This window comes from Chiloscyllium plagiosum, chromosome 4 (assembly GCF_004010195.1).
Source record: "Chiloscyllium plagiosum isolate BGI_BamShark_2017 chromosome 4, ASM401019v2, whole genome shotgun sequence".
NCBI classification, from domain to species: Eukaryota; Metazoa; Chordata; class Chondrichthyes; order Orectolobiformes; family Hemiscylliidae; genus Chiloscyllium; species Chiloscyllium plagiosum.
Genome location: NC_057713.1, coordinates 46120616 through 46145565, shown reverse-complemented (window position 1 = coordinate 46145565; position 24950 = coordinate 46120616). Strand labels below are relative to the sequence as shown.

General features: G+C 39.1%; 1 protein-coding gene across 1 annotated transcript in view; it reads right to left on the bottom strand.

Annotated features, from left to right (window-relative positions):
* The window catches only part of LOC122549359 (cyclic nucleotide-gated cation channel beta-3-like), a 111040-nt gene that overhangs the window by 69957 nt on the left and 16133 nt on the right, over window positions 1-24950 (bottom strand). The window contains exons 5-6 of the mRNA XM_043689032.1: window positions 23895-24077; window positions 17463-17671 (exon numbers count right to left, since the gene is read on the bottom strand). Coding sequence (XP_043544967.1) covers window positions 17463-17671; window positions 23895-24077 — 392 coding nt within the window. The remainder of the gene's footprint in view (window positions 1-17462; window positions 17672-23894; window positions 24078-24950) is intronic.

The following is a 24950-nucleotide window of genomic DNA, read 5'->3' as shown; positions in this document are numbered from 1 at the left end:
CCAGGATGTTGCCTGGTCTGGTAGGAAGATCGTATGAGGAAAGGCTGAGGCACTTGGGGTTGTTTTCATTGGAGAAAAGAAGGTTTAGGGGTGACTTGATAGAGGTGTACAAGATGATTAGGGGTTTAGATAGGGTCGACAGTGAGAATCTTTTTCCAGGTATGGAGTCAGCTATTACAAGGGGGCATAGCTTTAAATTAAGTGGGGGTAGTTATAGGACAGATGTTAGGAGTAGGTTCTTTACTCAGCGAGTCGTGAGTTCATGGAATGCCCTGCCAGTAGCAGTGGTGGACTCTCCCTCATTATGGGCATTTAAGCGGGCATTGGATAGGCATATGGAGGATAGTGGGCTAGTGTAGGTTAGGTGGGCTTGGATTGGCGCAACATCGAGGGCCGAAGGGCCTGTACTACGCTGTATTCTTCTATGTTCTATGTTCTATATCCAGACTGCGTAACAATTGCCTACAATGTGCTGGCAAGCCTCACCACCAGATGGAGGTCGATTTGCTGTTAGCAAAATGTTGCTGTATTCTTCTATGTTCTATGTTCTATATCCAGACTGCGTAACAATTGCCTACAATGTGCTGGCAAGCCTCACCACCAGATGGAGGTCGATTTGCTGTTAGCAAAATGTTGATGATGTGGTAAAATTACAATCTCCATGTTTAAATTTGGTCCTTACCTCCTTGAGAAAGAAGGTTCATTGGAAATCAACTCTGTCATCTGTAAAGTTCCCTAATAGTAGTGCAGCATCAAGTACCTATCCAATGCAAATTTCCTTTGTTTCACTGGCCTCACCCACCTTCTGGCACTGTTTGCATTCTCTCTGATATACTCTAACCATTGTCAAAGGTCAATGCTCATGAACCCCACACACCATCAGAATGTTTAGAGCTGGCCAAGCACTGAACCATGGGGAACACAATGGTTTGCCATCCTCCAGTTTGAAAAACACCATTTTCCATACTTCGCTGTTCTCTGTCCTTAAGTCAATTCTTGCATCCATTGATTCTCCTAGTCCACAAAATTGACAACAATATTGTTAACCAGCTTTTTATACAGTACTTTGTCAGCCTGTTCTAAAAATCCATATACATGGCATACATTACATTCTCTCATTAACCTTGTGTTACTTCAACAAAAAAATTAAGATTAATTAAGCATGATCTACTTTTTACAAATTCCTACTGGGTCTTCTTAACAAACTAAACTGTTTTGTTTCCCTGATTATCATATCTAAAATCTTATTGTTAATGTTTACATGGCTAGTGTGTAATTAGCAGCATCATCCTTATAAACATTCTAGAATGTGGGTGTCACATCTGTTGCATACCATTTAGTATAAATGGAAGACAAATTCAATCAATATTATAAGACCATAAGACAAAGGAGCAGAAATTAGATCATTCGACCTATCGAGGCTGTTCTGCTTTTGATCACGGCTGATAGGTTTTCCAACCCCATTTTCCCGCTTTCCTGCCATAATCTTTGATCCCTTTGGCAATCAAGAAGTTATCTATCTCTGTTTTAAATGTATTAAATGACCTGGCCTCCACAGCACTCTGTGGCAATGAAATCCTCAGTTTCACCACACTCTGGCTAAAAATGTTTCTCCTTATCTCTGTAACGGTCTTCCCTTTACTCTAAGGCTGTGCCCTCGGGTCCTCGTCTCTCCTGCCAATGAAACCATCTTCCCAACATCCACTCTGTCCAGGTCGTTCAGAATTCTGTAAGTTTCAATCGGATCCTCCCTCCTCCTTTTAACCTCCATTGAGTATAGTCCCAATGTCCTCAAACATTCTTCAGACATTAAGTCTTTCATTCTGGGAAGCATTCTCGTAAACCTCTGGACCCGCTTCAGGGCCAATACATCCTTCCTGAGATATGGGGCCCAAAATTGCTCACAATGCTTATGCTGATTTGTTGTCCATCAATCATAGGAAGAGTTATTGTCTCCAGTTGAATGACCTCTTGCTACACTGGTAGCTATGATATAATCTATCAATCCTGGTCTCTCCTGAGTGGGCTTGATTGTGGAGATGACCTCATAGTTTGACTGGTTTACAATGGAAGTTGGGCTAAGTTAAAGTCTAAAATAGGAAAAGAAAGGATGAATCCAAATTATGATTTGTTAGCAATGAAAAGGCAAAGTAAAGGAAAAGATATACTCCTAAAAGAGGTGCAGGAGCAAAGGGAATGAAAGTGATTGAGCAAACTGAGAATAAGGCCTATCGAATCCTAGGCTTTATACACTGGATAGAACTAATGGGACGAACTGCAATCGAATAAGCTGAAATGCTCTTGCAGAGAGGTAGTGCAGATATCATGAGCCAAATTACCTTCTTCTATGGTCTAACTCTTCATGATTTTGTGATATGTGGCGAACTCATTAGGAGCTCTCAAGTCTAAATTGGGCAGATAGTGGTTTCTTAGATTCAGAACATAATCAAAATAAATGCACAACTGGGATATCCTCTACAATCCAGACATGGTGAAACAATGTAAAACCAAGAGAGGAAGATATTTCAACTTGAAAATAAAAATAGATGGAAGAGCTAAGCAATGCCTTCTACAGGGTTATGAAACAGCACCTGGGAAACTGGCAAAACAGTAAAGACGCCCATATTTAAACTGTCAAAGGCAGCTATGAATTACAGGAGAGTTTAAAAAGTGTGAATATATAGATCAATGCTTGTGTACCTATGAGTGTTGCAACTAGAAGTAGTTTAGCCTTATGATCTTTTGCCTTTGAAGGTTATGTTTTGAGTATTTTAATCAATGCCTTTTCTACAAACAGGTCTTGTCATAAGTTAGTTACTTGTTTTGACTGTGCATAAATACATACGTTATTCTTCAAATATTTTGAGTCATTTTTTAGTCTGATTTGATTTAAACATTAAAAATTCATTAGGTCATGATTTGGGAATATCATGCAAACATTTTGCACTTCCTGTGTTAAATTTGTACTAAGTGTGAATGTGTCGAGCATACTGATTTCAATCTGAGATATCTATGATGGAATCTGCTAACAAAGTGAGAAGATCAACTATGGATAGTGGCTCCTTATGAAAACTTGTAAGACACCAAACACATGGAAGTAGGAATTGGTTCTGGATGTAGGTTTGCTCGCTGAGCTGGAAGATTTGTTTTCAGACATTTCATCACCATACTAGGTAACATCATCTGTGAGCCTCCTGATGAAGCACTGGTGGCTTGGCCCGCTTTCTATTTATGTGTTTAGGTTTTATTGGGTTGGTGATTCCTGAAGAAGGGCTTATGCCCGAAACATTGATTCTCCTGCTCCTTTGATGCTGCCTGACCTGCTGCGCTTTTCCAGCAACACCTTTTCCAGCTCTGATCTCCAGCATCTGCAGTCCTCACTTTCTCCTCCTTGGTGATGTCATGTCCTGTGGTGACACTATTTCCTGTGATTACATCATTTCCTGTTCTTTTTCTCAGGGGGTGGTAAATGGGATCCAAGTCAATGTGCTTGTTGATAGAGATCCAGTTGGAATGCCATGCTTCTAGGAATTCTTGTGCATGCCTCTGTTTGGCTTGTCCTAGGATAGATGTGTTGTCCCAGTCAAAGTTGTATCCTTCTTCATCTGTATGTAAAGATACTAGTGAGAGTGGGTCATGTCTTTTTGTGGCTAATTGATGTTCATGTATCCTGGTGGCTAGTTTCCTGCATGTATGTACAATGTAGTGTTTGTTCCAGCTCTTGCACGGTATTTTGTAAATGGCATTAGTTTTGCTTGTTGTCTGTATAGGGTCTTTCAAGTTCATTAGCTGTTGTTTTAGTGTGTTGGTTTGTTTATGGGCTACCATGATGCCAAGAGGTCTGAGTAGTCTGGTGGCCATTTCTGAGATGTCTTTGATGTAGGGGAGAGTGGCTAGGGTTTCTGGATGTGTTTTGTCTGCTTGTGGGTTTGTTGATGAGAAATTGGCGGACTGTATTCATTGGGTACCTATTCTTTTTGAATATGCTGAAGAGTTGACTTTCCTTTGCTCTGCGTAATTCCTCTGTGTTGCAGTGTGGGGTGGCTCATTGAAATAATGTTCTAAGGCAGCTTCGTTTGTGGATGTTGGGATGATTGCTTCAGTATTTGTTGTTTTCCTGAGACGCTGGTTTGAAGTTCCCCATTGGCTGTTCACTCTACTGCAATCTAAGAATGGCAGTTTGTTGTTGTTTTCCTCCTCTTTAGTGAATTTTATGCCAGTAAGGGTATTATTGATGGTCTTGAAGAGTTCCTCTAATTTGTTTTGTTTAGTGATGACAAAGATGTCATCCATGTAGTGGACCCAAAGTTTGGTTGGATTGTTGGCAGAGCTATTTGTTTGAGCCTCTGCACTACTGCCTCATCAGGAATGTTCCTGATGAAGGGCTTTTGCCCAAAACGTTGACTCTCCTGCTGCTTGGATGCTGCCTGACTTGCTGTGCTTTTCCAGCACCACATGCTCGACCCTGAATAACAAGTCGTTGCAGGTGATCAAAAGCATCAAACTGTCTGAATAGCAAGGGAAGGGATGACCTATGAACTGATTAATTCAGTCAGAGATATAATTACAAAATTGTGCTAGAGACAAACCAAATGGCTGGAATAACATGATAGGTAACAGAGTCGCATGATGAAGTAATCCAGAACAATTCAAATTAATTAAGGTAGAGATAAGGACAAGTTATCATGGTGATAATGTCAAAATAGCACAATAAGGAAGATTTTACAAACATAGACCAATTTGGTGGGGTTACATGTACACAAGCACGACATGAACCTAAGGTCACAGTTGAGGCCTTCCTCATGGGTAGGGAACTTAGTCACCAGTTTCTGCTTGGTGATTCTGCTTTCTTGTATATCTTGAAGTCCGCCTTAGATGACACCTACTCAAAGACTGCAGGCTGAATGTACTTGACCACTGCAGTGTTCCCTTACTGGGAGGGAACATTCCTGCCTTGCGATTGTTGCGCCGTCCCCGATCATCCACTGTTGCAGCACTCCCAAGGTCTCACCGACATATTATGCCTGGTGTCATGTGACTTCTGACTTTGTGCAGTTCAATAGTGGCACCTCCATATCAATTCTCCCTATTAACATCAGAGGGCTGCTGCCCAAATTAGGTGAACTGCTCTTGAAGCATACAAGATTTTTACATTTATTAGCCAACCTCACATTGTTCTTCCTGATGATAACTGGGTATGTAATACATCATTAGGATATTGGGTCAACTGGAAGTGAGACAAGGGTAGTATCCCAGAAGGGAGTCCTCATTGTGACTCTGAATGCCATTGAACTCCTGCTTTCAGGTCAAACACAGTGAAGGACACATCCCTCAATCACCGCTGCTCTCCCACTCCAAAAGGATGATTCATCATCATTTTTATCCTTAATAACAAATGGAGGAAGCACCATTTCAGAATGCACAGCTGCCAGACTATCAAGTCCAGTCTGGATAGTTAATATTCTCTTCTTATTTAAGCCAACTATTTAAAAACTACCTTTTAACCAAGCTTTTAGTTAACCGTCCTATTATCTCCTTGTGTGGCTTGGTGTCAAATTCTGCTTGATACTGTTAATTGAAATGTTCCTGTGAAATGCCAATCTGAATGAATCCTGAAGGACAATATTGCCACATTAGGCCCACTTCAAGTTATCAATAAATCAAACTAAGGGTGTAATTTACTTGATCTCATTGTTGGAGGAGAAAGTGAGGACTGCAGATGCTGGAGATCAGAGTTGAAAATGTGTTGCTGGAAAAGCGCAACAGGTCAGGTAGCATCCAAGGAGCAGGAGAATCGACTTTTCGGGCATAAGCCCTTCTTCAGGAATGAGCCCTTCTTCATCCTTGATCTCATTGTTATTGACTTACATATTGCAGACACTTCTATGAATGATAGAATTGGCAGGAGTGACTGGCAAAGATGCTTGTGAAGTTTTGTTTTGACAATGAAGACATCTTCCATTAGATGGTCTGGCACTTCATCTTCTCGGTTTGGAATAGGCTGAAGATATATTTCACAGTACAAAACTGTGAATCCATGAGTGCTTGAGTGCACTACACTATAATCACTGAATCTATGATGCAAGAAGGTGATAGGTTGCATTCCCATTATCATCCTGCCTACCATTTTGTCCACAGAAAAGGTAGTTCATGACCCACCCATAATCCAATTGAACTGCTTGAGTGCTCAATTATGGTACTCTTCTTGCCCCCATAAGGCTTTTACCCGTGATTGGAAGGTCCAGCTTACTTGTGGGAAGAGCACCAGATAAAACCCAAGTGGCCTCCCAGTAGAATCTGTGGAAGGTGGCCCTATGTTTTAGGCTCCCATTGGCCCAGACTGTCTGACTGATCTCGGTATTCTTACACTTGTTACACCTGACCCTGAAGTTACACATCTGTTGGTGCACCCTTATCTTCCAGATGCAGCTTCAACAGTGCCACCACTTTCTTTGGCACAGTTACTGAGAATTATCTGATTGTACTGGCAGCTTATGGGGCATTGCATCATCCCTACCAATGAAGACTGCCCCACTGGCAGCTACTTAATTGGCTTTCTCAAATAGACGTAGCCCAGACCCTGATGATGGATGATCTGTACTCACTCCTAACCAGGCTTTTGGTCTGAGTAGCAAGGCCACTTTTACCAACTGTTATGGATAGGCTGGACCCCCTCAAAATATTTTAAGAAGGTAGTCTAGACCCTAACGTTATCTTGTTTTAAAGGCAGATGTGATGCAGCTGGTCAAACCATTTGGCTTTAAGCAAAACAAAATTTATTTAAACAGTACAGTTGAACCACGAACAAAAGAAAACAGAATTTAGAAAAAACTGAACTATTGAAAAACTTAACAAGCTTGATATAGCAACTTAACTAATTAACTGTTCCAATATAGTAACATCCCATAAACACACCCTTTGGCAAAAAGGTAAATTCAAACACAGATTCTTATAGGCAGGAGGGAACTACTTCAAGTGAGAGATTTCAGAAGAAAGTCAGAGGTATTCTTTACTGAAGCTTGCAACTCTCCTGGACTCACACATCTTGAGACTGCTACAGCTAAAATCAAACTAGAAAAAAACTGAACTGGGAGAACTGGCCACTCTCCTTCCATTATTAAAGCAGACCCTTTGGCACTTCTGCCTTTATGATCTCTTCAAAAAAAACTCAGGACAAAATAACCTTCTTAAAGTGACAGCATTGTCACACCAACTCAGAGACACATTAAGTCATAATGACAAAAATGTTATTGAATCCAAGTTGGCTCCCTGTTGTGCTTCCTACATCTGCAATGCAATGAAAGAGAACTTCACTCTCGTGAGGCTCTGTGACGAAAGGCATCATATAAATATCAGTTGTTTTTCTTGTTCTGAATGCTTTGAGATGACATGCAAACTGGGAAAGCCCTATTTCAGTGGAAAAATTGGATGCTGTGAATAAGCAGGTCTCATTGACAAAGCAACAGCAGTAACACCTCTTCTGCAAATACATAATGAATAGTTAAGCATTTTGTTTACTGATTTGTAACGCCTGAGAGGACATTTTTGTTTTATATTTTTATGTAGGTTATATAAGTCTAAAGATAATTAGAGAAGGAACATGTACTGTAACAAAAGAAAATGAAATGAGAAAGGTTGTTGCAGGAGTCGCACCATGTAAATCAGAAATAAAAGAAAATCAGTTATTCATGTCATTCTTGGATGATCAGTGCAAGCCAAATATAAAAGTGATTTGAATTCACATTGATGTCATTGTTCAAAGAAAGTGTATTATCTATTAGCTCAAGAAAACGGATAGGTCGTGCTAAAATTATGATTCACATAAATGGCCTGACATCAGAACACCTCTGTTTCTATTTCTGCAGATGCCTAACTTCTTCAGCATTTCTCATATTTCTTGTTTTTATTTTAGATATTTAAGAAACACAGCAATTTGCTATTATTTAATACTGAATATTCTGACCATAAAATTTAGCATTCTGTAAAATGTATCTGACAAGAACATAGAGTCATAGAGATGTACAGCACGGAAACAGAACCTTTGGTCCAACTCGTCCATGCTGACCAGATATCCCAACTTAATCTCGTCCCATTTGCCAGTACATGGCCCATATCCCTCTAAATCCATCCTATTCATATACCCATCCAGATGCCTCTTAAATGTTGCAATTGTATCAGCGTCCACCACTTCCCCTGGTAGCTCATTCCACACATGGCCTGTTGTTAACTCACAGTCAGGCTGGCCTTTTGGAATTTTGTGATTACCCTGTTCAATTTTGTTCAAAACATGGAGCTGAATGTTTAAACCATCAACATGTTTAAACAAAGCAGTAGAACATACTGGTAATTTCAGGAAAATATAGTCACCACTGTCTACTCAATTCATAGACAGTATTTTGATACTGGCTCTGGAAAAACTCAATGGATCCAACCATAATCTGAATTATAGGTCAGTTGAAAACATGATGAAGCTATTTGCTTCACAAGCAAAATGTGAGGAGCAACTAACAAGTTATGACTATGGCCATCCAAGTCAGACTAACTCCCATATGCTGAACCTCTGCTACCATGATGTAAGTGGCATTGCAACCACTTACATCATGGTAGCTGAGGCTGTTGAATAGAATATTAATCTTGACATTGAACTATAACTACTCACCTCACCATACAGTCGGTTTTGATATGATACAATAGTTCCATTCTCATCCAATCTCACATTATAAGAAAACCGCGCAACAGTTGTGCCTTTTAACTATTGGGACCAGAATCATATTATAACCAATATAGGTTAGGAAAGTTCTCATTCTGCAAATAACGGTCCAAATTCTTCAATTGTGTTAAAGCCAATTCACATTGAAGAAACGCATGTTATCGCAGAATCAACATGAATAAACAAAAAATCAACCGAGTTTAAATTTATGAGCTATTATAGTGGAATTTAAAGCCACACCTTGAGATTATTAGCTCAGACCTCCAGATTAATAATCTATTAACGTAAACAGTGGGCTAATGTACATAAAGAGATGGGATGTTTGCTTTATCAGTCACGGCGCTGAATGCATGAACAGGGGAGGTTATCATGGCGCTCTAAATAATGTTAGTTAGCACATAGCTATTGTGTATAGTTCTGGTTGCCACACTACATGAAGGATGTGGTTATACTAGACAGGATGCTCCCTGGGCTGGAGTGATTCAGCTATTAAGAGAGACTAAATAGGTTAGAGCTGTTTTCCTTAGAGCAGAGAAGGCCGTTAGGGGTGGGGTGGGGGGTGGTGTGATTGAGGTTTACAAAGTTCTTAGGGGCATCAACATAGTAGACAGGGAGAAATACTTTTTCTAAATGGGGTAGGGGGGTCAATAACCTGAGGGCACAGATTTAATCTGAGGATCTGAGATTTAGAGGTGATTTGAGGAAAAAGTATTTCCTCCAGAGAGTTGTACATATTTGGAACTCACTGTCTGAAAGGCTGGTAGAGGTGGGAACTCTGAAGACATGTAAGAATATTTAGGTGCATGTCCTCTTCATTGAACTACCTTAGCACGCTAAGTTATGGGTCAAGTGCTATAAAATATGATTAGAGTAGATGGTTATTTGATGATTAGCATGGACACAATAGGCTAAGGCTGTGCTGTAAAACTCTATGATGCTATCATGTGGTAGGTTGATATTCTGAGTTAAATGAGCTAAAACTAGCCTTTGAAGTGAACAGGCCAAGAGGGCATGAACACCAAATATTGTGGAGGACTTTTAACATTTTTCATTTTTAATGTAAGATTCCTTCATGAAGGTTGAAAATGTGTTGCTGGAAAAGCGCAGCAGGTCAGGCAGCATCCAAGGAGCAGGAGAAGGGCTCATGCCCAAAACATTGATTCTCCTGTTCCTTGGATGCTGCCTGACCTGCTGCGCTTTTCCAGCAACACATTTTCAGCTCTGATCTCCAGCATCTGCAGTCCTCACTTTCTCCTTCATGAAGATCACAACGTAATCATTTCATTTCCAGGATGTTTGTTGCAATTGAGCAACATTGTATCCGAACTGCAAACATCTCACTACTGGAGATCTGATATCTTGACCCAACATGTTGTACAATATAAGGTAATGATTTTAAAAAGGGTTAATGCTGAAACTGCATTAAGCTCTGCCCAGTCCTATGATGTCATAAGGAATTGGTTAGGAAAGACAGAATGTTTTCTGTCTTGAAGGGTTATTGTGTGCAGTTTTGAAACACATATTATATGAGGGATGTAATAGCACTGGAGAGGATGTAAAGGATATTGTCTAACCTAGAGAGTTTTGGATATGAAGGAGGATTGGACAGACTGAGGTTGTTTTCCTTAGAGCAGAGGAGACTGACAGGGGACAAGATTGAGATGTGTAAAATTATGAGAGTTACTGGTAAGGTAGACAGAAAGAAGCTTTTCCCCTTGTGGAAGGACCAATGACCAAGGGCATAGATTTAAGGTAAAGGGCAGAACTTTAGAGGTGATGTGAGTAAAAACCTTGTCATCCAAAGGGTGTTGAAAATCTGGAACTCACTGCCTGTAAGGATAATGGAGGCAGAAACCCTCAAACATTTAAGAAGTAATTAGATGTGCACTTGTGATGTCAAAACTTACAGGACTATGGGCCAAATACTAGAAAATTAGAATAGAGTAATTTTTGACTGCTGTGATGGGTTGGATGGCTTTTCCTCTGTGCTGTAGGTTTCTATAACTCTATAACACACCTATTATCCTGTCCAGTAGTCTTAGTAACAATGGTTCTCTCACTAAGGTAATTTCTACCTAATTGCTATCAAGTGATAAGCTGCATCTTGTTCAAGACAAGAGCCTGTTCTTATTAGACCACCTTGTAGTTTTTCTCTATCACTTTAGATTGAATAGGTGTGATAGATCCGGTCAGAAAAGAAGGATAGAGGCAGTGGTTATCATCACATGTTCTTATGACACAACACATTTTGGAGGAAACAATGAAGTGGTTGGTGCAAATAACTACTCCCTAGATTTTAGTGACCAGGTAGGTTATATTATTCAAAAAGAGTTAACACATTTAATACCTCATTTTTTGGTCTTTAGTTATGCTGCATTGTCTATTTATTGTAAAGCTCTATCTGATATTTCATTTTACTGTTGTCTCATATCTGCTGAAGGCACTGTGTCACATCATTCTCAATATGGACCATGGAACTAAGAGTGCACCAAATAGCGGCAGTATTGAAGCTGCACATAATGGCCGTGGGTTGTCATAATAGCTTAGTGGTGATCTGAAGTGAATGAGTTATTAAACTTGTTTGTTCCATACTGTGATCGTTACTGAATTGGAACTGATTGATGTGTACTTCTTTTTATGGAATTTCTGTTTTTGTCCCATAGCTGTCATTGTTGTTGTATGATTCATTGAGACCAGATGCATTTAGAGCTGAGTAAGTGTCTTTAGTTCTTTCTTTCCCTTGATAAAGTTGCCCACCGTAGTAAAAGCTCTCAATTTAGTTAGCTGTCCCAAACCAAAACAAAATTTATGTTTTGCTGGTGACAGATAGGTTTGAGAGACATGCACTTTGGAGACTTCAGCTTAAAACAATTTAGCTGCTAAATGTTTCAACAAAGTAAAAGGTATGGATAGGATCTGTGTGTTGTAAAGAGTCTCTATATAAATATATTTGTATAAATATTAAGGATATTGCTGAAGTTTATTACCAACAAAATATTTTCATTTCTATCAGGTCATTAAACTTGCACAAGCTCTCTTCTTTGCATATTTCACACAATTGTTACTTTGTACCCACAGGAAGGAAAAGACCAGTAAAACTTACTTTTATTTTGTGAACCCGCATTGTGAAAACAAGCTTGCAATCACATGGCTCTGGATGAAATATAAGCAAAGTATTTGTAGATGTTGGAAACCTGAAACTAAAGCTGAAAATGCTCAGCAGGCCTGGCAGCATTTAAGAAGAGAGAAACAGAGCTAATGTTTCCAGTCAATCTGACTTTTCTTCAGAACTAAACTTCATACGGGTCATGTAGGATTCAAAACTCTGTTTCTCTCTCCACAGATGCTGCCAGATTTACTGAGTACTCCAGCAGTTTGCTGTTGATGAGATATTGTTTCCTGGACTTTAAACTATTGCTAAGATTGAAATGTAATTCTTTCATCAGACCACTAACTGCACAGCCCCTCAATGATGTGGTTTGTGGGAAGGGAAAGTTTGTTTGTCAACTGCTTTCGGTTAACCCTCAGTATTACTGACTGGAATTGTAAACCAATCACTGAATGGCTCTCCTGAATGTTCCCCATTCTGTCAAGTGGGGAGGTAAGAAAAAAATGAACAGATTAACAGAAAAATAGAATTAAGTATTAGAACAGTTTAGACTTTTCAGTTCAGTTCAAATTGCATTCTGAAAAGCAAATACTTTCTTACGATTCAACTGTCTTAACACATTACAAAAGTGAACTATTTTAAATTTGAAAATACTAAGTCGTGGGACTGGATTTTTTTTTCCTAAATAACTGCCTGTTTCTGACTGGTGCAGAGGAAGAAATTAGAGGTAAATTAGGATGGAAAAGCTGTCAAAATTTTATTCTTCAAATTTACCACAGGTCTTTTGGAGTGGAGGAATCCAGTGGTTATTAGTTCACCCTATCACATGTTAACAACCGCAAGAAGATGGGGTTATATCTGCTGGCTTGTTTTCTTTCATCATTACCCTGACTCTGCCTCTGGGGAAAGATGCCGACATGAATAGCCAAACAAGAGTTTTATTATTGCTACAGTTGTGTGATTTATAAGAGTATTATGTTTTAGAATTGCCTTTTTTGGTTTCTAAGATTACAATATGTTGCTATCGAAGCTTTAATTCTAATATATATGAAATGGGTCAGGTGACCCTGTGCTGGATTCGTCTGAGAGTAAACTGGGCAGTTTAATTGTTAGAGAGCTGAGGAAGACTTGATGTTCGATTGAGAGGGAAGTGCAAGGCATTTATTTTTGACAATAATGAAAGCAGTTTCCAAATTCAAAAATAAACCCTGAGTTTCCCCAAATCCCTGAAATGCAATATAGATAATTTACAACATTGTAATTTACTATCCCTTTATAGGTAAAGTCACCATATTCCTACTCTCTTGTTAGAAAGAGAGATAGACAATTGTTGTTGGCTTACCTTGAGTGTCACTGTACCTCAGGTGAGAGGACAGGGTAAGAAAGAGAGTCTTTCATGGTAACCTCAGCAGTGTGGGAACTCAACCCAAGATGTTAGCATCACTCTACATTGCAACCCAGTCAACTGAGCAAACTGAGCCCCACTGTTTCTACATGAAAGGAACTTGGAAACAAGGGTAACTGATTAGCATTGTTACTTGAGACACATCTAATGTACTTCTGTTCCCGTTGGGAAGAGCATTGTGGAATCTACTTTCACACCAGGTTAAAGGCTTCCCTGTAAACCCTAGGATATCACAAATAGAAAGTTGTTTCAATTTTCTCTATTGTGGTATGTAGCCAACTGAGAATAGAGATATGAAGAGATAGAACTAGCAAGCTAACATTTTAATTAGAGGAAATGCTGACTCTATCATTCACAATACAGAACTAAGGGAATGTTTAATGCAATTTGAAGACTAGTTTGTCAGAAGTTAATGGAGGCTGGAACACTTGATTGCTCTGAAGGTTGAGGGAGCAGTCAGAAGGACTTCATCTTTTTATTTAGGATTGTGGACCAAAAATAGGAAAAAGACTATTTTAAACTAAGGATTGTGGAAGGAGTTGCTGCATTCTTAAAAACAAGTTTCTGGAATTCAGTGTGAGTTGTGTTTACACTGTTGCTTTATTCAAGGTGAGTGAACTTTACCCAGAGACAGATTGATGATTGATGATGTGCAGTTAGGATTAATTGCAGAGGCCAGGACTCATCAAATGATAACACACCTGTGACTGACAGGTAAAAAGAGTGTGTGTGTGTGAATAATACAGAGGCAGAAGCCTCCAGAATGCGATGGAAAAAACACCTCTCTCTCTCTCTCTCTCTCTCTTTCTTTGCTGTGAAGTAACCAAAACCTATTCTCCATCACTACTTGCTATAAGCTGTTGCCTCTAACCAGTGATGGGAAAACTCAACAATTTATGTGCCAATTCTCCTGTGCTTCCAGTAAGAAACAAAAAGAACTTGGAAAGTATAAGAAGCTCACAGATCAGAAAGATTTGGAAGAAGCAAAAGGTGTGCTTCATTAAAATTCTGTGGACTGATCTGTTGAACTATGTTTTCCCAGTATTTTTCTCCACCTGTAACATTTATGCTTGCTTGTCTGTCTGTTTCTCTGTAAGTGCAAGTAGGAGTTTAGGAAGAAGGTTAGAGTTTTAAATCGTAAAGCTAATGTTGATAATTCATAGTTTTATTTGCCAGCGGTTAGGATTTTTTTTGTCATAAATAATAGTGAAGTACAAAAACATGGTCAATAATTTCTGTTAACCTTAGTTCAGCAAACCAGTAAACACAGCACTTCTATGACTATTCCAGGAGAAGTGAGACTTATGTATCATTGCATTTTTCCAAGTGGGTCATGACACAGTGTGTAGTGCAATACTCACAGTGAAAGGGAGTTCTGGGATTAAAGGATATTTAGTAAGAAAATGTAAAGGAAGCAACACAGTAGATGGATAAATCTGAACTCTTTGCGATAGGAGCTATAATTTCATAGAGAATGTATGCATCCTACAGGATCTTACAGGGACCTGAAAAATATGGGTGATGGTGAGAAATGTGGCAGAATCATATAAGGATTCTAATGATGGTTTTCTTGATGTCAGAAACAACTTGTTGCTTCTTTCAAATAAGTTTCAGGCATTGAAGTGAGATTCTTGCTAAGCAGCGACAATTGTCGATTCAGGGGAATTATTGCCTGCTAACAACCTTATTAACTGCACAGCTCAACTCACTAACACACAGCTTTCTTTAACACTACAGAATCTGCAAACAAATGAGAAACCAAGAATCCTGGTCATGCAAGTTAGAGCAGGTACCTGATGACTGCAGGTCACCTCTTGCTCTGAAGGATTTCCACGTTGCCAACCAGTCACCAAAATCTCAGGATACATTTGATGGGCACCAGCCCCATGCACCTCATGTCCATAGACATTGACATCTGTGTGGTGCTGGAAAAGCACAGCAGATCAGGCAGCATCCGAAGAGGAGGAGAATCGACGATTCGGGCATAACCATGTCTTCAGCTTTGGGTGATTGTCTGTGTGGAGTTTGCACATTCTCCCCATGTCTGTGCGGGTTTCCTCTGGGTGCTCTGGTTTTCCCCACAGTCCAAAGATATGCAGGTTAGGTGAAATGGCCATGGAAATTGCCCATTGTGTTCAGGGATGTGTAGGTTAGGTGCATTAGTCAGAGGAAATGTAAAGTAATAGAGTAGGGGAAATGGGTCTGGGCGGGATACTCTTTGGAAGATTGGTGTGGACTTGTTGGGCCAAATGACCTGTTTCCATACTGTTAGGGATTCTATGATGATAATGAATTGGGCATGTTGCTTAAAAGGGTGCCTGTACAGTTAGTAAATGCTCTAGTGGTGGGTGAGCTGGATTTGGTGTGAATAAGGTCATAGATTGCAGAGTTTTAGTGATCTCAAATTTATAAAGAGTGTAGTGTGGGAGGCTAAGATTAATCAGTGGAGTTGAATAAAAGGTATCAGGTGGCGTCCAATGTTGAAAAGTTATGCACTTTGGTAGGAAGAAAAGAAGAATAGACTATTTTCTAAATGGGGAGGGACTTTGGAAATCTGAAGCACAAAAGGACTTGAGAGTTGTGATTCAGGGTTCTCTTACAATTAACATGCAGGTTCAATTGACAGTTTGGAAGGCAAATGCAGTGCTCGAATTCATTTCAAGAGGGCTAGAATATAAGAGCAGAGATGTACTGCTGAGGTTGTAAAAGACGTTGGTCAGACCATATTTGGAATACTGTGAGCGATTTTTGTGCCCCATATCAAAGAAGGATGCATTGGCATTGGAAGAGTTCAGAGGAGATTTACAAGAATGATCCCAGGGATGAGGGGCTTGCCATCTGAGAAGCAGTTCAGGACTCTGGGTCTGCAGTCATTGGCGTTTCTAAGGATGAGGAGGGATCTGAATGAAGCTTACAAAATACTGAGAGGCCTGGATAGAGTGGAAATTGAGAAGATGTTTCTACTAGTAGGAAAGATTAGGACCCGATGGCACAGACTCAGAGTGAAGGGACAACTCTTTGGAATTGAGATGAGGCAGAATTTCTTCAGCTAATGGCTGATAAATTTGTCAAACTCATTCTGCAGAGGGCCCTGGAGGCCAAGTCATTGAATGTGTTGAAGACAGAGATAGATAGATAGATTATTGATTGGTAAGTGGATCAAGGGTTATAGGGAGAAGGCAGGAGAATGGGATTGAGAAACATATTAACAATGATCGAATGGTAGACCAGATTCAATAACTGAATGGCATGGTTCTGCTCCTCAATTTTATGCTCTTATGATCTTACAAAGGGAAACATGAGGGTCTCAGTTGCAGATAAATTGAGGCAGGAACCGAAGAGAACAATATCACGGAGGTGGATGTATCGACAGAAACTCATCTCAATGTCAAATATGACACCAAAGGTGAAAACAATCAAACCCTTCAGAAGGAAAGATTTGAAAGGAATATGACTGGGAGGCATCTCTGAACTTGTAATTAATTCAATTCAAGCAAAACAGGAAAGTGTTCCAGCAGCGATGCCCCTGAACACTTCCCACATTCAGCAGCTATTCAATGAAAGATATTAAGGCCATTATCTTTCTTTCATTCTTTCCTCACTTCTATACTTAATTGTCTCCCTTCTATAAAGCTGATAATTAAAGTTGAAATATAGTTCGATGTGTCTTGGAAATCCTCCAGGAACTCCCTTAAAGTTTGTGTTAAATTTGACAATGAATGTTGGCCAACTGTTAATGATTTTGAAGCCAGATTTTGCTCCTAAATGAATGGAAAATTATATCGATCTATTACATTAATTTCTCAATTTTTCTATGTCATTTTTGCAAATTCATTGTCAGGACTTCGCTGACAAAGATAGCATTGATTACTGATCCCTAGTTACCCTTGAGAAAGTGATGGCAAATGTTCTTCTTTAAGTGCTGTAATCCTTTACTGAGCAAATGCAGCAGCGGAAATTCAAAGATATTCCAGCACTTATCACTAGATGGGGATCAGGACCAGGAATTCCAGTTTAATTTTTCTTCCCCACCTCAGGAAGATGAAAACCGATTGGAGCACCTCCATTTCTACAGAAAATAGGAGCAACTGATTCAAAAGAAGCATAAAAGGGCCTTTCATTTCAATATGGCATATCTGATGCATTTACAGTGACTGCTCATTCATCATTAACACATGTCCAGATCAACAAAATTATTGCTTGATTGCTTGAAATTGGTTGATGAATAATAAACTTACTATTATGTCACCTTGTTTAATGAACTGCAGTCGGGTCTGGAATACTAACATGTCGAGTAGATAGATGAAATCACAGATATAATCCATGGTTAACCAATAGGGAAGAGTGTCCGGTGTCTGAAAGTTGAAAGCCCAGCGCACAGGAATAAACCAGCAACTCCAGTTCCATGCAAGTGTCACCAAAAACAACCACAACACGTAGCGCCAATCTGAAACATAATGTGTATTACTTAGAGCATATTATAAGGAAGAAACATTTCTGCACAATACAGTATGAACATCTTGGTTAACATTCATCTTGAAGCTGCGATGGTGAGATATCTCATGTGACAATACTTATATGTCTTAGGTTTGGTAAACCTACAGACTTTTATTCTCAATTTAATCCCTATTCTTTAATCCAGTCTGTGACAGGTACGTTTACAACAGGATAAATAAGCAGTTTACAGAGCCATATTGTCAAGCTTTGGGAAGACAACTTAAATAAGTACTACTTACCTCACATGGTTGGGGATAAACTGAATGGTGGACATTTCTGGGGTTTATGGTTTAGAATTGCCTGGATGTTTATAAGAAATAATCACCAAAGAAATGTGGAAATAGAACTGTAACTATCACATTTTAGCATGTGCAGGCCAGTAATGGTTCAGTGTACTTTCACTCACATGTCTCTGAAAGTCAAAGTCTTGAGCACAAAAATCAAAGCTGACATTTTATTGCAGCACTGAAGGAGCATTGCACTGTCAGAGGTGCTGCCTCTCAGATGATACATGAAACTGAGGCCCCATCTGTCTGCTCAGTTGGATATAAAATATCCTGTGGCACTATTTCTAAAAAGTGCAGGGTGCTATCCCCAGTGTCCTGCCCAATAAATATGCTACAATGACAGTGACAAATCTGATCATTATCACATTGATGTCTGAGGGCATTCAGTGTGCACAAATTATTGGCTGTGGTCCCTACATTACACTGGCTACACTTCAAAAAGTACTTTATTGGCTGCGAAAAGAAACTATCTGGTGATTGTGAAAATAAATGGAAGACATTATTTCTAATCTATTTATTACTGTTTTAAAACTTTTAAAGCTTAAAAGAAGACATTTTCATCAGAAATGATACAGAAATGGATTATTATTGCTAAGGGTAGGGATGAAATTCCAATGAAAATTCCCCACATGTTCACTTTGCCACACAAACCAGTATTGACACAGCTTTCCCAGAATGTACGAACATCCAAACATAAGAAATATGAGTAGAAGTAAGTCATTTGTCACTCAACAATGCATTGCCATTCATCAAGACCATAGATGATCTGTTTGTGTTGAATTCCACATTTCCAGGTACCCACCACAGTTTTGACTCCTTTGCCGAATAAAAATCTAGTTCTCTACCTTAAAAAAATGTCAATGACCTTACTTCCATTGTCTTCCAAAGTAGAGTTCCAAAGTCGGACAACCTTTTACATCAGTCAGGAAACTTGTATGATTTTACCAATTGTCTGTATAACTGAAACAGAATGCCCTTATTTTTATGCTATTTTCCTCTTGTAATAAAGAAGATGGGTCCATTGCCTGCTATAATCACAGATTAACTTTTTGTGGCTTGTGAACCAGACCACTTTGATCTCTTTGCGCCTCAAAATTCTGCAGTGATCCTTTCTTAAAGTAATGTTCTACTTTTATCACATTTTCTTATATTATGCTCCAGCTGCCAGATTTTTGTCACTCACTCAACCTATATATATCCAGTTGCAATCTCCTTAAGTCCTCTTGCACATACTTTCATGTTATCTGAAAATTTAGCTCCTTTTCCTTCACTCACTCATCTAAGTTACATACATAAATTGTAAAAAGCAAAGGTTCCAGCACTGACGTCTGAGTCAATGTACTCATCATATCCCGATAATTTAAAAATGATACATTTATGCATATTCTACTTTCTGCAAGCTGACCAGTCTTCTTTCCATGATAATATGTTAGTTTCTGTATGAGAACTCTTTTCATAGTAGCCTTTTATACAGCATCTTATCAAAAACCTTCTGGAATTCTATATCCATTACAAAATGTCATGGAGCCAACCAGTGAGCAGGGTATCTTGGATCCGGTAATGAGTAATGAGACAGGTTTAATAAAAGACACCCAAGGAAGTAGTGATCATAACATGATAGAATGTAATATCTTTTTTGAGAGTGAGAAACTTAGGTTGGAAACAACTGTGTTTAACTTAAATAAAGGGAATTGCAATGAAATGAGGATAGATTAGCTAAAGTGAACTGTGTAGATATATTAGCAGTAAGTAAGCAGTGGCTGACGTTAAGAAGGTTATTCATGACCCTCAGCAAAAATACATCCAAGCAAAGAGGAAAGATTCTAAGAGAAGGATAAACCAATCATGGCTAACCAAAGAAGTTAAAGAGAGTATTAAGTTGAAAGAAAAAGCATATAAGGAGACCAGTGATAGCCCCAAAGACTGTGTAATATATTAGCAGTATAGATCTGTGTAGATATATTAGCAGTAAATTCAGAATTCAGCAAAGGAGAACTTTAAAGACAATAAAGACAGAGAAAATAAACCATGACGACAAACTAACAAGGAATATAAAAACTGACTACAATAATAAAAATATAAAAAGGAAGCCAGAGATCAAAAAGAACATAGAAAATGAATCTGGGGAGATTTGGGAAATAAGGAAATTGCAAAAGACATGAACAGATATTTTTCATCAGTCTTTATGGTGGAAGAAACTTTGAGCTTTCCATTAATGCTCAAGAATATGTGGGCGGAATTGGGCACCATCATTATTACTAAAGAAGTAGTATTAGACATACTAGTGGGGCTAAAGGCAAATAAGTTTCCTGGCCCTGATGGCTTTCATCCCAGAATCCTTAACAAAGGTAGCTACAGAGATAATGGATGCATTGACTATAATTTTCCAAATATCTTTGAATTCTGGAGAAGTAACAGTGGATTGAAAAACTGCTAATGTGACCCCCTATTCAAAAAGGGAAGCCAGCAAAAAGTGGGTAACTCTAGACTGTTTAGCCTATCCTTTATTTTTGCAAAAGTATTGGAATCAAATATTAAGGAAGTAAGAGCAGAACATTTGGAAAATCATAATGTAATCAAGAAAAGTCAGCCTGCCTTCATGAAAGGGAAGTCATTTCTAACTTATTTATTAAAGTTTTTCAAGGAAGTCTCGACCAGAGTAGATAGAAGGGAATTATATGTTGTAATTTGGACTTCCAGAAGACATTTGACAGGCACCTCACAAAAAGTTAAATCATAAGATTAGGGCCCATGGTGTTGGAAGTAGTATATTGGCAAGGATATGAGTCACAGGCAGAAATAGCAAGTTGCGCTAAGGGGTTGTTTTTCAAGTTGGTGACCCATGACCAGTTGGATTCTTCAGGGATCTGTGTTGGAACTGCAATTGTTTACAATAAATATTAATGCCTTGGAGGAGTGGTGTAAATATTCCGTAGCCAAATTTGCAGATGACACGAAAATAGATAGAATGCCAGGTGGTAAGAAGGATTCAAACAGTTTACGTAGAGGCACTGATAGGTTCAATAAATAGGCACAAATTGGTAAATGGAGTATAATATGAGGAATGTAATGTACATAACCAATTCATGATTATATAAGTCTGATACAGTCATCTCATTCAAATTATGCACAAAACTAAAGCAATGTCAATGATGCAAAACATGGTTTGCAACACAAATAAACTTCCAATAATTTTTTTATCAAAAGATACAGGCAAAAATGAATAAGAGCCCATTAAAGGCTCTTGAGGAGTTGAGTGAGAGATGTATGTGTACAGTAAGTAAGCAGTGGCAGACATTAAGGAGGTAATTCATGGCCCTCAGCAAAAATACATCCAAGTAAAGAGGAAAGAGGATGTTCATGCTTATCTCTCTTGATGTGGTGATTAATGAACATGAATGGCTTAATCTTTTTTCATACCATTACTTCAAAAGGTAATACGAAATTGGTAATGTTCACTTACATACTGGTAGATATTTCTGTTTTTGTATTTGTAGATGATTACAAAAGAAGGAGTATGACACAGTTTGGGTTAAAACAGCACAGTATACTAAAGTATCTAACATAATTACTTGCTCTGGTACTTAGCAGCTATGAATTGGCTCAAATAGTGTCATAGACCCATAGAGATGTACAACATGGAAACAGACCCTTTGATCCAACCCGTCCATGCCGACCAGATATCCCAACCCAATCTAGTCCCACTTGCCAGCACCCGGCCCATTTCCCTCCTATTCATATACCCATCCAAATGCTTCTTAAATGTCGCAAATGTACCAGCCTCCACCACATCCTCTGGCAGCACATTCCATAGACGTAACACCCTCTGTGTGAAAAAGTTGTCCCTTAGGTCTCTTTTATATCTTTCCCCTCGCACCCTAAACCTATGCCCTCTAGTCTGGACTGCCCGACCCCAGGGAAAAGACTTTGTCTATTTATCCTATCCATGCCCCTCATAATTTTGTAAACCTCTATAAGGTCACCCGTCAGCCTCCGACACTCCAGGGAAAACAGCCCCAGCCTGTTCATCCTCTCCCTGTAGCTCAGATCCTCCAACCCTGGGTCCTGCTAAGATTTGCTTTCCCAAAATGCAACATCTCGCATTTATCTGAATTAAACTCCATCTACCAATTCTCAGCCCATTGGCCCATCTGGTCCAGATCCTGTTGTATTCTGAGGTAACCCTCTTTGCTGTCCATTACATCTCCAATTTTGGTGTCATCTGCAAACTTACTAACTGTACCTCTTATGCTTGTATCCAAAACATTTATGTAAATGACAAAAAGTAGAGGGCCCAGCACCGATCCTTGAGGCCTCCAGTCTTAAAAACAACCCTCCACCACCACCCTCGGTCTTCTACCATTCAGCCAGTTCTGTATCTAAATGGCTAGTTCTCCCTGTATTCCATGAGATCTAACATTGCTAATCAGTCTCCCATGGGGAACCTTGTCGAATGCCTTACTGAAGTCCATATGGATCACATCTACTGCGCTGCCCTCATCAATCTTCTTTGTTATTTCTTCAAAAAACTCAATCAAGTTTGTGAGACATGATTTTCCACGCACAATGCCATGTTGACTTTCCCTAATCAGTCCTTGCCTTTCCAAATATATGTACGTCCTGTACCTCAGGATTCCCTCCAACAACCTGCCCACCACCGAGGTCAGGCTCACCAGTCTATATTTCCCTGGCTTGTCTTTACCGCTCTTCTTAAATGGTGGCACCACGTTTGCCAACCTCCAGTCTTCTGGCACCTCACCTGTGACTATCGATGATACAAATATCTCAGCAAGAAATCTTATGACCAGCATCAAAACACCAATTTTTGACCCTGATCAGTGAAAAAATTAAACATGTACCTTTCTCCCATTTAATTGACCAATCTTCTGATGGAAGATCCTAACAACAAAGGAAACCTTAGAGTCATTAGTGGAGGGAATCTGTGTGGAGGTCATATCACCTTTAGGTGGCACTAGCTGACATAGTCTGTTGTGTTCATTATCACACAGAAAGGTTTTGGGACATTGAAAAGTTTTTCAGTGTTTTAGTGTGGGGTGAGTGAGGTAAATGAATATTTTAATTCTTTCATGGGATGAGGGTGTCATTGGCAAGCATTTGTTTCCTATCTCTAGTTGCCTGTGGACTGTATGGCTTTCTTTGCTATTTCAGAGGTGAGATAAGAGTCAATCATTGTCACATGCAGACCAGACCAGGTAAGGATGACAGATCTCCATTACTAAAGTTCAACAGTGATCTAGACTTTTTTTATCATGACATTCAATAGTTACTTCATGATAACCGTTAGTGAGACTACCTGTCAATTCCAGATTTATTATTTGGCTTTGAACTCATGTCTGCAAAGCATTGTCTTTGGCCTCTAGATCAGCTATCCATTGACATTAGCAATAGCCTATCATCTCCATTTCATTGCTCCAACAGTAAGACATTAAGTTGGGTGTGGTGAGTGGGTGGGGTGGCAGCTGGATAGGATGGTATGGTGATCAGTGGGTAAGGTTAGTAAACTCACCAGGTTGGAGTATGGAGGCTGGAAGATCTGGGCCTGATTAATTCCTGGGATGGAGATGTCACTGACAAGACCAATATCTATTATCCAAGTCTAACTGTCTTTGAGAAGGTGATAATGAATTGCCTTCTTGATATGATGTTCCTTCGGCTAACACTGGACTGAAGTATACCAAAACTCTTCACTTGATTATTAAATATTAATGCCGCCATCAAAATGCAGCAATCAATGAAGTCCATTGGAGGATGTAAATTTCAGCACTATACACTTTTTTAAACATCAAAGAACATAGGACACCAATTCTAAATTTGGTTCATTTTTCAAACTATAATGATAAAAATTATTTAATGATAATAAAGTACCTGAGTTTTCAATGCTTTCAGGGATTCTTAACTTGTGAATGATCTTTTTAATTGAAGGTCTCTTGAATTCAAAGCAAACCATGTCACAGTAATATGCCTCTTCGGTTTTGGTCTCATCGTGACTTATTTCTTCTTGTTGTTTTTCTTCATCATCTTTTGGTGCAGGAACCTTTTGGATTGGAGCTAAGCAAAAGAGAATCATATTTCAATATGAAACAGTTTTTATATTATCTCATGAAATTACCAAAATTGTTTGAGCTGGAAGCTAATTTAAAGAAAATGAGTATTGAGATGGGATAGATATTACAGAAAGTTTCGACTGAAAGTCGAATAATCTTCAGGATGGAAGAGCTACCTAATGGTTGCCATTCAAGTGGGGCGAGTCAAAATAGATGTGGTAGTTGTAGTGGAGGCTGTAGTGAGGGGGATTGACTGTGTTCTCTTCAGTAAAAAGTGAGAGACCAGGAAATTGTATTGACTGTTTAATACCAGGGCTCAGGCCATCAGCTCAAGGCTGGAAAGGAATTTGGAGTGACATGGAGAGGACCCTGTCATTGTGGTTCATGTAGGTGCCAACAACAAAGGCAGAATAAGGAAAGAGAATCTGCACAGACTGTTTGAGGAGCTAGACATCAATTTAAGAAGAAGAATTTCAAAAATAACAATCTCTGGATTATTACTTGAGCCACAAGCAAATTGGTATCAACCAACTGAAACAGAAATGAATGCATGTTTCAAGGTTGGTGCGTGAGAAGTAGGAGTGGGCTTTTGGGGCATTGGCAAGAGAAAATTGAATCTGTACTATCAGGATGGTCTTCACTTGAATTGTGTTGAGGCCTGTAGTCCTGTGAAAACTCAGTTCTGGTAGCCCTTCTATAGAGAGGATAATATTAAATTAGAAAGGGTGCAGAAACAAGGGAGACAGTTATACTAGAATGGGTATTATCTAACAAGATAGAATTAATTAATGAACTAATGAAGATGCCTCTAGGTAACAGTGATTGTATATGATTGAATTTTAGATTCAGTTTGTGACTGAGATCAGTGGATCTAAGA